Consider the following 15,506-nt stretch of genomic DNA (forward strand, 5'->3'; position numbering starts at 1 on the left):
TTGTATAGACCCACCCGCATCCGACGGGACTCTTCCCTGGGAAGATCTACTAATTTCCAAGTACCATTCTTCTCAAGAGCCATCATTTCCTCAGACATGGCTTGCTTCCACTTTGGGTCAGACATAGCTTCAATGAGATTCCTGGGAATGGAATCAGAAGAAAGAGCAACAGTGAAAGCAAGACTTATGGGAGAGAGAGCATCCATAGGAAACAAACTGGGAAATAGGGTTAGTACAAGCTCTCTTTCCTTTTCTAACAACAATCGGAAGGTCTAAATCAGAAGGAGGAGAAGGGATATCACCTGAATGAGGTTGGTGGAGCTCAGGATGAGGATCCAAAGAGGGCTCTTGGCAGGTCTTCTGTCCTGTATTATGCAAGCCTTCACCTCTTTTGTATGTAATGTGGTAATCTTTCTGATTACCAGAACCATTTTCAACAACAACAGCTCCTTCTGTTTCATTGCTAGCATCATTACCTGAATGGGTATCAGTATCAACAACAGCCCTTTCTTTGTGTTTCCCAATATCAAACAGAAACTGAGAAGTAGGCAAAGGTGGATAGAAAGGGATAGAAGTAGCCTCTTCATTTCCACTATTCTCCCCCTGAAGAGGATGATGAGAAGAAGTAAAGAAAGGAATAGATTCAAAGAAGGTAACATCTTTGGAGAGAAAAGTCCTTCTGGAAAAGGGATGGTAGCACTTATACCCCTTGGTAGAGGAGGAGTATCCAAGAAAAATACATTTGAGTGCTTTGGGGTCAAGCTTGGTCCGAGCATATTTATTCACATGGACATAGCAGACACACCCAAACACCTTAGGAGGAAGAGAGAAAGCAGAAGTCTGGGGAGATAACAAGTCTATAGGGGATTTGGAGCCAAGAAGTTTAGAGGGCATGCGATTGATTAAAAAAGAAGCAGTAAGAAGAGCTGCAGACTAAAGAGTCTTAGGAACATGCATGCCAAACAGGAGACTCCTAGTGATTTCCAACAGATGGCGATTTTCCTTTCTGCCACCCTATTCTGTTGAGGGGTGTCAACACAGACAACTTGATGGATAATGCCATGATCAGTAAAAAACTGTTGAAGCCCCCCATACATATACTCCCCTCTTTTATCAGAACGAACAATTTGAATGCGAGTACGAAACTGGGTACAAATGAGCTGATAAAAATATTTAAAGGCATCATAAACATCACTTTTTTGTTTCATCTAGTAGGTCTAAGTGGACCGGGAATAGTCATCAACAAAGGAAACAAAATAACGATAGCCAGACAGAGAAGTAGTGGGAGAGGGTCCCCAAACATCAGAGTGCACAATATGGAAAGGAACATCAGATCTATGACCATGATAAGGATAAGGAGAACGACAATGTTTGGCAAATAAACAGGGTTCACACTTAAAACACATGGGAAGAAGGAATGGAAGAAAACAGGTGGGGTAATTTTGCCCTCATAATACCAAAAGAAGGGTGACCCAAACGCTGATGCCACAACATCACAGAGTCAACATTACTATTGTCATTACGCCCACATACATATGATTGAGCAGTCGTAAGAGAAGATGGACCTGTATCAAGAAGGTAGAGTCCCTTTTCCTCACGGCCTCTGCCAATTACCCTCTTTGTCACCAAATCCTGAAAAACACAATGAGACGGAAAGAAAGTAACAGAACAATTCAAGGATTTGGTTAGATGGCTCACAGATAGGAGATTAGTATGAAACTGAGGAACATGTAGAATAGAGTCAAGAGAGAGAGATGAAGTAACACGGACACTACCTTTACCAGAAATGGAAGAATAGGAACCATCAGCCAACTCTAACCTTTTCCTGACCATAATAGGTAGAGTAAGAGTCATAACACTGAGATATGCCGGTCATATGGTCAGTGGCTCCGCAGTCAATGACCCACATAGAGGTAGTAGAAGGGCCAAATGTAGAGGCCTATAAAGTGGAAGCTGGTAGTACACCGAAGTGTCTCGTCCGTAGTCCATATGGAGGTCGCATAGGTGTATCCTCGTGCAACAAGGTGCATGCTCTGGCTCCCCCTCTTCCGCTGCCTGGTATACCAGGGGGATAACCATGAAGTGTCCAACATCTCTCTCGCGTGTGTCCAAACCTCCCACAGTGGTCACAGCGGAATCTATCTCTGTCTTTTCCTTGGGGTGGACCCTGGCCTCTTCCACCAAGAGTTGACATAATGTAGGAATGAACAAAGAAAAGGAAATGATACTCAAATCCAATGGGGAGTATACTTCTCAACCCAAGAAAGAAGGCAGTCCAGCAGCCAAACAAAGTGAACACTTCTCAAATCCAATGGGGAGTACACTTCTCAACCCAAGAAAGAAGGCAGTCCAGCAGCCAAACAAAGTGAACAACTCAAAGATCACAGAAATGCAACAACACAACTGGAGAAGCTCAAACCACTTTCCTTATCAACACAAAGCATTCCCACTTTGGAAGAAAAATATTCAACTCAAATGGGAAGACCACATTTAACCCAAATACAGAGACAAATCAGCAATCGATTCCACCACAAAAAAATGTACTATGTTCACCTTAGCTTCACTCCATAACAATCAAGAACACTCAAATAAAGTACTCCTTCAACCAACAGCAACCATGCAACACACCACAAGGCTGTATAGGTGAAACCAGAAGCTGTAAAGAAGAGAACTATGTTCTACAATCATTCCATATCACTAGCCGATTCCCTAAGGACCTTAAAGGATGCCTCTGGGCGATTCTAACAAGCCTGCTTCCACTGTAAAATATGTTGGAATAAGGGAGAACCAAAAGAAAGAAAGAAAATGCTGGCGGTACTGTAGCAGCAGCACAAACATGAGTTGCAGGTCTTGAGCTTTCTCCCTTTGCAACCAGGCTTTTGGAAGCATGAAAGAGGAGCCTAAGGCGACTCCAATGAACCAAGATTGGACTTGAACAAACGTAGGGTGAAGAACAGACAAGCAATACACTGAGAAGCTGGTGGTAACCCAGTCTGAACTTTCCTTTGTTGATTTGGGATTTAAATAGTCAAATCTTCACCTGAATACCTCTGTTGGTGTTTCCATAGTCTTCATCTAGACATATGGCATGATTCCTTCAAAGTTTTTCACATAGCAGCCCCTTCCTTGGAACCCCTTTGTAACCTAGGGTTCCAAAGAGAGGGAGAGAAGAAGGAGAGCAAGTAGAACGACTCTCAAACCAGAATCAGAGAAAGCTCTGATACCAAGTTGAGATTTAGGTAATGGATGTAAGGTAAGAAAGAAGAAGAAGATAGAAGAAGAAGAGAAGAGGAAGATGAAGAAATGGAGAGAAAGAGAATTCGGTGGAAAGTTGTGTGTTTTTGAGAATGTCTCTCACACACCTATATTACTTCACTAATGAGAATAGAACAAATTACATACTCCTCCCTAGGGAGGTAAAAGGGAAAAAGAGAATTACAATATAAGGCAACTAGTAAACTAACTAGTCCCTAAAATACCGTTACAACATATAAACTCTAACATGGGCCACACTAGGGATGGCAAGGTAAGGAGTGTTAAAACGATGGGCTGAAAGGGACGAATTTACAGGCCCATTTGGCCTAGCGGGGATAGCCAAGGAGGGGGGGAGGTGGGCCTGGGCGTAGAGGGAAGAGGGAGAAGCGCAGGGGCCATAGGGGGCCCACAAGAAGAGAAACTCAAGGGGAAGAAGGTTTAGAGGATAAAAAAGCTTTCTTTTGCTTTTTCAGGAAATTGGAAATCCCCATAAAGCACATGACAGGAGGAGGGGGAGACATTGATGGGAGGATCGTCAGAGGGATCAGGCGAAGGGGCCAGCGCCTCAGAAGGAAGAGCAGGGATGGCAGGGTCGATAAAGGGGTCAGGCGAAGAGCCCAAGGGGAGAAAACGATTGTGACCAGCGGTCCTTAGGCTAGCAGAGACCATCGGACAGGAGCTAGCAACAGGCTGGTGACCGGAGGGGGAAGAGGAGGCAGAGACACGACGGCGGATATGCTTTCGATACCATTGCCAACGGCGGCCATGAGAAAGGGGAGAAAAGGGGGCTCCGTCACCAAGGGAGATATCGATGGCTCCGTCACCAGGGGCGTTTGCAGGGGTAAGAGGATTTGGATGAGCGATAGGGCCAAGAGGTGCGAGAGAGGGTTGGGGATTGGTTTCAGAAGTAAGGGAAGAGGAAGGAGGAGAAGACTGGGACTGACATTGGCTCAGCACATGGCCAAATACTTTGCAGGAAGCACAATTGGGGGGGGGGGAGACTAATCAAAGCTCACAGATTGTTGGAAAGAAAACCCTTCGTTATCAGAGACGGTAATAGAGGACGGCAAAGGGACATCGGCTGTAACTTTGACACATATTCTGGCGAAGGTGAGCCTATCTTGCTTCTTTGTTCTTCCATCTGAGAAAAGAGGCTTCCCAAGGACAGAGCCCACCACACTGAGGCCATCCTCACACCAAAAGTGGAGCGGTAGCCTTGGCAGAGAGACCCATAGGGATTGAGCTAAGGTCGAGCTTATTGAGCTGAAGGTATCGATCCCATTGTCAGAGGAAAATTGGTTTCCTGCCAACATTCTAAGGACCCCCCCTCAAGAACACGAGATTTGTCAAGCTCGTCTGAAAATTTGAAGATGAAAAATCCGTTATCAAGCAAGTAAGTCTCAACTGAACCCAGTAGTTTCCATTGCTTGGAAAGGGAGTTTTTGACTATGGGGAAGGGTGGACGGCTACCCATAAAATGCCCAACAAGGCATGTTTCCCATTTGCGAGCTTCATTGACCAGGAGGATAGAATCATACTGGGCAATCTTGGTGGAACCAATAAAGGTGGGGGGAACAAAGTGCAAACGATGGCCATCTCCAAAAGGAGACTTTGAGTTGCCGAAAAGTGAGGATCAAGAAAGACCAGGGGTTAGGGGACCAGCAGAGGGGTGGGAGGAGGTAGGAGAAGATGGGAGAGTGGGGAGGGGAGGGTCCTCGGGTGGCAGCGGCAGTTCATGTAGGCAGCATCTTGGCTTGACATGTTGTCTGAAAATTTGAAGATGAAAAAGCTGTTATCAAGCAAGTAAGTCTCAACTGAACCCAGTAGCATCTTGGCTTGACACGTAGTTTATCTTGAATTGGGGCTACTCCTAAGCCGGCTCTAATATGATCATCCTTATTTTATCCTTCCTGGTTTTTCCACTCATCTATCTCAAGTTCAACATCCTCATCTCCACCACCTTATCTATATGCCACTTCTTAACCTCCCAACACTCTATGCCATACATCATAAATGTAGTCCTAGATTGGTAGGGGACCAACTAGGAGCCAGACAACCAGGGTCTATTATGAACAGGATCGCCACCACCTTATCTATATGCCACTTCTTAACCTCCCAACACTCTGCGCCATACATCATTAATGTAGTCCTAGATTAGTAGGGGACCAACTAGGAGCCAGACAACCAGGATCTGTTATGAATAGGTGAATTGGCTAGGTCCAAATAGGGTTTTGGTGAAAGTAGGTTGGTGTTTGGTGTTAGGGTTATGTCAAGTCAAGGTAGGGAATTCTAACAGTGAAGGTCCTGAGGGATGTTTTAATGGAGGGAAGTATGCTGATTTAAATTAACAGGAATATAGGGTTAAGGTTTCGGGTTTTTGAAAAGAGTAAAAAAGGGGAATCTAGGGTTTAGAGTGGGAGGATGGGGCTAGGGTTTGGATTGAGTGCTATAGGGGTAGAGAGGATAATTTGGTTCGAGTATGGACAGTTTCTGATGGTGAATTAGGCTGTGCAGGTTTTAGGGTTTTGGGGAATTAATTGGGAGTGTAGATTCTAGGATTTGAATGGAGGGAAAGGGTCCAAACTAAGATTGAGTTTCCCAATAGGGGAGGGGAAGATTCGATCCAAATTTGGGACAGAATCGGTGGCTGGTTAGGTCCGTGGGGAATTTAGGTTATGGGAAAACTAAAAACAAAGGGGGGAATGCTAGGGTTTGGGGCTGTAGAGGGTTAGGAGAAGAAGTATGGGGATGGGGTCCTGGGGATGCTTCCAACTTACTTGTAACGGCAGAAAGTTATTGGTAGCAGCTTGTTGATGGAGGTACTTAGGCTTGTCAACCGTGCACGGTTTCGAATCTGACGGTACCAAAAATAGGAACCCAATACCGATACCGCACCGCATCGTTTAGGAACCCTATTTTCAATACCGCAACCGATGCTACGCTATGATATGAAATGATGTATGAAAACGGTACGGTTTTGGTACGGTACGAAAATGGTATATATATGGTACAAAAAGCGGTATAAATTCGATTTTTATAAACGGTATGCATATGAAAACGGTATACATGCGGTACAAAAACGGTATGCATACGGTACGGTTTCATTTTTACATGTTTACACCCCAAAACGGTACGGTTACGGTACAAATTCGGTAAAACGGTATGGTTTCGGTACATACCGACGGTATGACCGTAAAAACCGTTACCGTACCATACCGTGGTCAATACCGTTTGACCATACCGTACTGTACCATTTTTGCAACGGTGAGGTTTGGTACGGTTTTACGCGCACGGTTTTGGTTTAGGTATACGGTTTCGGTTCCAGATTGACACCCTTAGAGGTACTTGAATAAAAATTGAGTCTTGGACAGAAACTTGAAAGTAGAACTTCAAAAACTTGAAGGAGAGCTTCAAAAGAACCACCCCGGCTTCACACCGCAAGGTGTCGATTAGATCAAACACCAATCCCACCAGTCTTGATCACACACAAGACAATCTTCAGCATTGAAGAACAAGTTGCAGAGCAGCAGCTCAAAAGAGAGATTTTTTTTCAAAATTCAAAGGTGAGAAACCTCTCCACCGAATTCCTTCATTTATAGTGGCCAAAGGCCCAATTCCTAATCAGCCTAGGAGTGTAAATACTCCTAGCCGACTCTAATTACACATCACAACCTCTCTCAAATTTGTGGAGAAGTGTGGACCCAACTTATAATGAAAACAGATAAAAGAAAGGTGACTCAAGTCACTTAAATTGAACCACTGGATCAAACTAGTTTTGGATCGGTTCAATTTAAAACACTAAAACATGAAAATAAACTAAGTATAGAAGCTAATCCCGTATGCAACCTATTTACCCCTACTTTAGGTCCATAAAAGTGACCTATTACATTGAAAACCCATGGGACCAAAGGCCCAACATGTATATAACCTAACCCTAGACTTATTCCCATCAAAATAAGCCTCTCTTGGTGATGTATATGCATCAATCATAGCTGGTCTTATGAGTGTCCTATAAAATTTTCCTTTAAGCTTTACAGGAATCCGTCGATCACATAACACTCCGGATGCCCCTCTCCACTTGATCCATCCTAATTAAATTCTCTGTGAGACATCCTCTTCTATATCACCTTCCTTACTGAGGATAGATCCTAGACACCTAAAATGATCACTTTGCAGAATCGCTATCTCATCAACTTTCACCCCCTCATACTCCGTCCCAGGGTTACTAAAGTTACACACCATATATCCATCTTCGTTCTACTTATCTTAAATCCTTTTGATTCCAAGGTTGATCTCCATAATTCCAGTTTGGTGTTAATTCCAGCTTTTGTCTCATCCACCAAAACAATGTCATCAGCAAAAAGCATTCACCAAGGAACCTCATCTTGGATGTCTCTGGTTAACTCATCCATGATAAGTGCAAACAGATAAGGGCTTAAGGCTGAACCTTGATGTAACCCAATTGTAATTGGGAATTCACTACCTTGACCCCCCGTGGTTCTTACACTAGTCACCACACCATCATACGTATCTTTAATTATGTCCGCATATTTACTTGAAACACTTTTCTTCTCTAGCACATGCCAGATTAAGTCTATAGGAATTCTGTCATAAGCTTTTTCTAGGTCAATAAAGACCATATAGAGATCCTTCTTGCTCTCTCTAAATCTTTCCATGAGTCTCCTAAGGAGTAATGCATGGTTGTGCATCTTTATTCCATTGGTGGATACGCCTGTAATTTTTTCTATTTTGTTATAGGCTACCTGTCGAGAAAAGAAACTAACTTGTGGACTCCCACCTTGACTTAAGGAAACAGGGGAAAATCATTATAATTTTTACCTCATGAGAAAGTCTTCATTAAAACAAGTCAACCCCGAAGGACTGAATTCACGAAAGAATATGTCAACAAGTGCTTAAAAAACATAAAGCAATATGATGTTGATCCAATGACTGCACTTAACAGGTCTCAGTCAAACCACTCCTTGTACGCCCCACCTAAAATCCAAAGAGGAAATGGATTTGAGGAACCTTGGAGAAGAATCATGGGACTGCTTAGAGCACAGATAGGTCATGTAGGACCTTGTTGATGCTTAGTTGGCCTCCATGGTATCTGTGGCCACTGACCTTTGAAGGGAAAATGGGTAAATGAGATCTGAGTGGCCCTATAATTTCTTTTGATTTATTCCAAGTGTAATTTATCCATCAAAGAATAGGAATTACAAAGTTGCAAAGTACAACAAAATTTTAAAGACTTTTAATAACAAAAACAAAAGTATATGATCCCACATGTCTTGTAGCCAAAGTGTGTTTATAATCATTCTCTCCAGTCCTTCAGTACCACTGCCCATATGCTAATACATCCTGCTTTCTGACACCAGATTAATTTCAACATGCTAGTATAATCCCCAGCAGCCAAAGATTAGCTGTCATCCCGCTTTTGTCGAGAAACATAGGGAGTAGGGCACCTTACTTTGACTTTTCCAAATTGAGTGTAGGACTGGATCTCAGGCACATAGAACCACTTCTAGGTTGACAATCTTTCCATTACTTCTCTCACGATGAGGTACACTTAACTGTACTCCCTTGACAATTAGTTAGATAGGAGGGTTCTTTGACGATAATGCTGCTGTAGGATACCACATTGCATCCTACATCAGATCTGGATAACACATGCCATTGAATCTGGTGAAAATTAGTTTGCTTGGTTGAAAGCATATAGACATCACATGGAGATGAAGAGTGACATTTGTTATTCATTAAAGGGCTTTTGTTAGCTTACATAAGGATATTCAGGCAGCCTAACTGTCCTATCTGAAAATAGTGCATGGGAGATCCTGGGCATTGGGAACCTCGAAAATAGAGGCGGTTAAATATTAAATAAAAATTATATCCTACATGTGATTGGCCAGTCAGATCATGGAGGCTGTGAAATTAGTTTTTTCGTTCATTAAAATAAGGGTACAACAAATGCTTAGGATCTTACTTTGCAAGGCCAGTATTGGAACTAGTAATATTCTGAAGTCATGATATGCGTCCTTGATGCTTTGATGGTAGTAGGCTACTAGCTTACTTGCTGAGCTAACATTTATGAAGGGAAAATTACTAAATGTTTGTTTGTCGATTGATAAAGAAGTTCTGGTTTGGAACATTTTAGGCTTTTTTTTATTAGTTTTCTTTGAGGTAAAGTAGGAAGTGTCTGGTTTCTCTTTGCTTTCCTCGAGTCTTTCATATCTGGCATTTATCATCTAATTATCTTGTGATTTTCCAATACAAGTACGATATAATGGATGACTGCTCTATATTTTAAGAGATCTTGAACCATGCTGAATGTCCAGTTCTTTTCATTTCGTCTACTTCTGCTTGTATCCTAATGGATATTGATTCCATGTTCATGTTTGTGTTTAAGGAAGCATATGAGGAGTTTAAACATGTTCTTCTTGCATTAATATTTGACAAGGATGATCAAACCTCTCCTGTGGCACATGAGGTATGTACAATTGATTTTTTGATTGAAAAGGTCATTATGGAATAAGGTTTTTTTTTTTTGGCATGCATCACAGCAGGAGAGTGGTCATTTGTTAACAGAAAGATTTGGGTCTCCTTAATTATGGAACGCGGAAACTTTGTACAAATTTTTACTTCCTTAGCTGAAAATAATTGTTGGAATATGAGTACCCACACATAGGAGTACTGAGGATAAATCAGACTTGGTACCAGAGGATTAATAGAAAGAATTATTCAGTGAGTTAGTGAGTTGATTAACAGAGAGAAGGAAACACTGAATAAATCTTCTCTCTGTTAAAGGAAACCTTCTAGAGTCATACTTGCTGATGGTTCTTTAAACGTACTGAATTTAATGTAGCAAGAGAAGGGAAGGAAACACAACCAGATGCAGACACCGGAGTAAAGAAACCATCAACAAGTATGGCTCTAGAAGGGTGACCGATCTTTTGAAGAGAGGAAAATACATAATTTACTAGTCATATGGGTGGTGGCACTGGAGTCAATAACCCACAGTGTAAAGGAAGAAGAAACAAGAAATGCAACAGTACTTAAGTGAGCAATTGTAGCAATGGATGTAGATGCAGATGTCTCAAGTTGTTGAATATGCTTTAAGTAATTGATTGAAAAAATCATCTCATAATGGAGAGATTGACTATCTCCAGAAGTAGAAGCAAGATTGGCGTCAGAAGATGACATGGCTGTAGAACTCCCTTTAGATGAAATAATATTAGCGGATAGCTGCTGAGTCCACTCAGGTTTACCATGCTTTGCTCAACATGTATCAATAGTTTTATTAACTTTTTCACAGTGTACACTGACGTATACCTTGGTAAGGTGGTTGTCCTTTGCCTCTACCACCTCCCGCTGAACTTTTGACCTCTGCCAGGAAAAACCAGCACCATAGCCACAGGCTCCTCTATTTGAAACAAAGGTTGAATTATCCTTAGAAGAGGAGGATAGTTCTGATTTGGTGAGGGAGGGAGGCACAATGTGTTAAATCCAAAAAAAAAAAAACCGCCTCATTCATGGAAGATATCTTCTCTACTTCAAGAAGCTGGCTTTTGATGGGCTGTAAGTCAATATCTAACCTAGATAAAAATTTAGCCACAAGAAATTCTGCATGTTGAGATTTAAAACTTTTAAGTCAGTAGACAAAGGCTGGTAAACATTGAACTCCTCCCACATGCCTTTAAGTGCACTATAATAATCACCCACTGATTTACCATTCTGTTTAAAGGGGAACTTTTCATAGAGATCGTATACTCAAGACATGTTCTTATCCTAAGAGAAACTTTCTGTGAGATTGTTCTAGACACTTCTAGCAGTGTTGTGGAACATAACGTTAATTCCAACAAAAGGTCCATGCTGTTCCAGAGCTAAACAAGGGGAGCGTCATTCTCACTCATCCATTCTTTATACTCCTTAAAGTCTGGAGGTGGAGGGTCATGAATCAAATTGTCCATCTTGCGTTTGGCATTGAGGTATACCTTTACTGCTTGAGCCCAAAGTCAATAATTAGAGGCACCACTAAGCTTGATAGATGTAATTTGGACGTTTATAGAGTTTATTGAAAGTTTTGAATTACCCATTATATGTATGAAGAGATAACCAACAACAAAATTCCTATAGAAAACCACAATATAGATCAAACATAGTAGCCCAATAGTAGATAAATATATCAAGAAGAAGGACCAACAGCAATACTGCCAATAAAAAACCCAACTCTGGCCAGAAATAGCAGTCTAATAGAAGTCAAAGTCAGCCCTTTTCGATGGGTCTCCAATTCTGGTCAGATATAACATTCCAATAGGAGATACAAACCCCACAATATCACAACGATCTAATGGCAGGATAAGAACCAGCAGCAGTCAAATAATCCAATTCTGCAATCACAAACCCAAATTTTGGGAAGTTTAAATTAACAACAAATCAAGGTGACACCAAACTTTGGGTGAAGGACCCTAGTAGATGGTCCTTGACATATTCCCTGTTATAGTGAATCTCAATCTGTCCATAAACCTTAAAAAAGGGTTGCCGCTAGGATATGGGGACAGCAGTAAACTTCAGAAAATCAATACCATGTAGAGAAGAAATCCAAGGAATCACTGCTGCAGGTAATATGCTTCATGTGCTTGATAACTTTGATGAGATTCATCTTCTATAGTGATCCACATTAGAGGGAAAAAAACCAACAACATTCATGGAAGAAAGCCTAGTTTTTTTTTTCCCATGTCGTTACCAACTAGGGTTCCATAGAATAGATATGGAAGCATAGGTTGCTGCAAACCGCAAAGAGAAAGCCCTAAAGGACTTTCAAACCAGAGAAATTAAGGTAGTAGGGACTGATTAGATTGGTTCTGATACCGAAGAACTAGGAAATCAGTACCTACAAGAGCAAGGAGGAAGAAGAGAGGGAAGGAGAAGACAGAAAGAAAGAGAAAGAGAGAGTACGATGGGAGAAAAAGGGGAACCCTAGAGCTCACAGTAGGATTCAGAATAGCCTACCATGAGCCTAGGTCCACATACTTAGTACTTTATAAGGTGTAAATTATTAATAAGGACAACTTAAAATAATTACAACTAAACCCAACTAATAATAAAGACATAACAGAAAACCCCCAACGCATGCTATTTAACAGCACTCGTTATTTAGGCCAAGGACCACCTTTGAGGGTACGAATTTTGTCGAACTCATCCGCGAACTTGAAGACGAAAAAACCATTGTCCAAGAGGAAAATATCAAGGTTCCCCTGGGTTCGCCATCGCTTGGACAAGGAAAGTTTCACAGTATGGAAGGGGGGCAAGCTTTGGGAAAATTGCCTGGTCGGCCATTTTCTGGGCTCTCGCCCCCCTTCCATTTGTGAATCTCCCTCCTGCAGACACTCTATGAAACCAGTGGTGAAGGCACTAACCCAGTAGAGGATCGTCCTGCTCTTGCGACCATCATTGCAGATCAAGATAGTCTCTTCTACCTCCCAAAGGAAGAACCGGAACTAGGCGCCGGTGGAGAAATAATTGGCAAGAAGTTCCAACATCAGCCTCCCATGAAGCAGTGCCACTGGGCAGCTACCGACTAGTGCTCTACCCACGGGACAAAATCGATTTGTTGTCTGCGCTCTGACGACTCTGCAGCTCCTTTCGCCAGCCTTGAGACTCCATGTGGTCGGTTGTCCTCGTTAGGTCACAATCACTGAGATCTCTCTCCATCCGAGGTCAACTTCGATCGAAGCCTCTTTGAGCCACGATCCTCTTTGAAGAATCGATCCTCTGGTCTCCTTCGCTCTGTCGTGGACTCGTGGGTATATGAGACTCAAGCCTGAACCTTTTATCGAGATGGGCCCCTTTTCAGCTCTTGCCTTTTGTGGTCCCCACCACTAACCCTATCTTACCTATTCCAGTCCCACCTGGCCCTGGGCCCTCCTGACCTAGCCCATCTACTTTAAATCCCATTTCTCTCTGTCCCTTGGGTTCACGGGTCTCAACAAACGGATCCCAAACCAACCTAAACCCGACCAACTCTTCTTCTTCACCCGATTTTGCTGCCTCCCGAATTAACTCCCAGGCCCCTTTGACTCCCATCATTCCCTTGGCTAAAACTACCCATTATGCTTTGCGCTCCTACCATAGGCGACATAGGAGCTCCTTACAAGTTCGTATCTTCTCTCCCAACCCTTTTGGGCTTGAGTTGCACCCTCCCCAGTTGTCCTAATGAATCAAGGAATTATTTGGAATACCAGGGGACTTAATTCCCCTTCCAAACACTCCGTGGTTTGTTCCCGAATCAAACTCCTTCGTGCTAGCTTCTGCTGCCTCTTAGAAACCCACATAAAAGAGGCTAATTCTGCCAAAATCTTAAGCTCCATCGCCCCTGGATGGTCTCTCTTAGCCAATAACCTTTCTCACCCAACTGGGCGTATTTGGTTAATCTGGGACCCTTCAAAAATCAAAATATCCCTTCTTTCCTCCTCCCAATTCCTTCATCTTATTTTTGCTGATTTCCTTGGCCATTCCAGCTTCCAGTTTACCTTTGTTTATGCCTCTAACAGTCCAATTGAGAGACCTTCCTTGTGGAATGACCTCCGCTCCCTAGCAGGTCCGATTGGTTCTCTCCTGTGGGGTCTGAGAGGAGACTTCAATGTTGTTCGTTCCGATTATGAGAAGCAAGGAGGAGATCATTTAGACTTAGACTCTGTGGATGCCTTCAACTGTTGCATTAAGGATATTGGAGTAAGTGACCTCAGATGGTCTGGTCCTAAATTTTCTTGGAACAATAAAAGAACTGGAGTCTCTTGTATTGCTTGCAAGTTGGATAGAGTTATGGGAAATGAAGCTTGGCTCTCTACTTTTCCCTCTTCCCATGCCACTTTTGATAACCCATGTATCTCTGATCATTGTCCTATCTCCTTGTTTATTCAACTCTATATTTCTTTTGGTCCCAAACCGTTCAAATATTTTGGCATGTGGTCGTCTCACCCTACTTTCTTAACTACTGTTAAAGAGGTTTGGGATATCCCAGTTCAAGCTTTCTCTTCCCCCCTTATTGCCTTTGCTAGGAAGCTTAAGAATTTCAAATGGGCTCTCAAAGATTGGAATACTAGCACCTTTGGTAATATTTCTCAACGGGTTATAGATTGTAGAGACAAGCTCACTGCTATCCAGACTCAACTTCTAACTGATTTCCTCAATGCTCCCCTAGCAAAGGAAGAAAAAGTTGCCTCCTCTGAGCTCTCATCTCTGTTATCTCTAGAGGAAAGTTTTCTAAAGCAGAAGTCCAGGAATCAAGTGGTTAGATTTAGGTGACTCCAATTCTGCTTATTTTCACCATTCCTTGAAATCTAAAACCAATATGAACTCTATTTTACAGCTTACAGATGCAGATGGTTCTGCTGTTCATCGGGTCAAGGACATAAAGGATTTGGCTGTTGGGTACTTTAAAAATCTGTTCAGTGGCTCTCAGGAGGTATCATGCCCTATCCCAAATAATATGTTGAACAATTCAATCCCTCCAGAGCTCCAGCTCTCCCTCCAGGTTATCCCCTTTGAAGACGAAATTTTGATTGCTATCCGTTCTCTCAAGGCCAATAGAGCTCCTAGCCTTGACGGCTTCAGCTGGGGCTTCTTCCTAGCTTCTTGGGATATCATCAAGGCTGTCAAGAGTTTTTTCCTCAATCCCAATCAGATCAAAGGAGTCAATCATACTTTACTATGCCTTATTCCCAAGAAAGAGAGCGTTTCAAACATGGCTGACTTTAGGCTAATAGCTTTCTGTAGTCTGCTGTAAAAATTCATTGCCGAGATCCTTGCCATCAGACTTATTGTTGTTGTGGATCTCCTTGTCAGTGACAACCAATCCGCTTTTATCCATGGGCGTAGCATTTCTGACAACATTCTCCTATGCAATGAGATTGTGAAAGGATTTCACAGAAAATCTCACTCCCTTGCTGCCCTCATGAAGATTGACATCCACAAGGCTTTTGACTCTTTGAGATGGGACTTCATTGATAATGTTTTGAACAAGATGGGATTCCCTCAGGTCTTCACCCACTGGATTCTTCAATTCATTTCTTCTACCAAATTCTCAGTGCTAGTCAATGGTAGCCTAGCTGGATACTTCCCCTCATCTATTGGAATTCGTCAGGGCTGCCTTCTCTCCCCTTATATCTTTACCTTGGCAATGGAAGTTCTCTCAAGAAGCATTCAATCTCGTACAGACCAGCAGCTTATCACTCCTCTCCCCAAGTGCAAAG

The 15,506-nt window shown here is 42.5% G+C and overlaps 1 protein-coding gene across 3 annotated transcripts in view; it reads left to right on the forward strand.

The window, feature by feature from the left end:
* The window catches only part of LOC122662056, an 83,363-nt gene that overhangs the window by 10,718 nt on the left and 57,139 nt on the right, over nt 1-15,506 (forward strand). For all 3 annotated transcript variants that reach the window (XM_043857610.1, XM_043857612.1, XM_043857613.1), the window contains exon 3: nt 9,662-9,742. In XM_043857610.1, the coding sequence (XP_043713545.1) occupies nt 9,662-9,742 (81 nt within the window). The remainder of the gene's footprint in view (nt 1-9,661; nt 9,743-15,506) is intronic.

The sequence above is a fragment of the Telopea speciosissima genome, chromosome 5 (assembly GCF_018873765.1).
Source record: "Telopea speciosissima isolate NSW1024214 ecotype Mountain lineage chromosome 5, Tspe_v1, whole genome shotgun sequence".
NCBI lineage: Eukaryota > Viridiplantae > Streptophyta > Magnoliopsida > Proteales > Proteaceae > Telopea > Telopea speciosissima.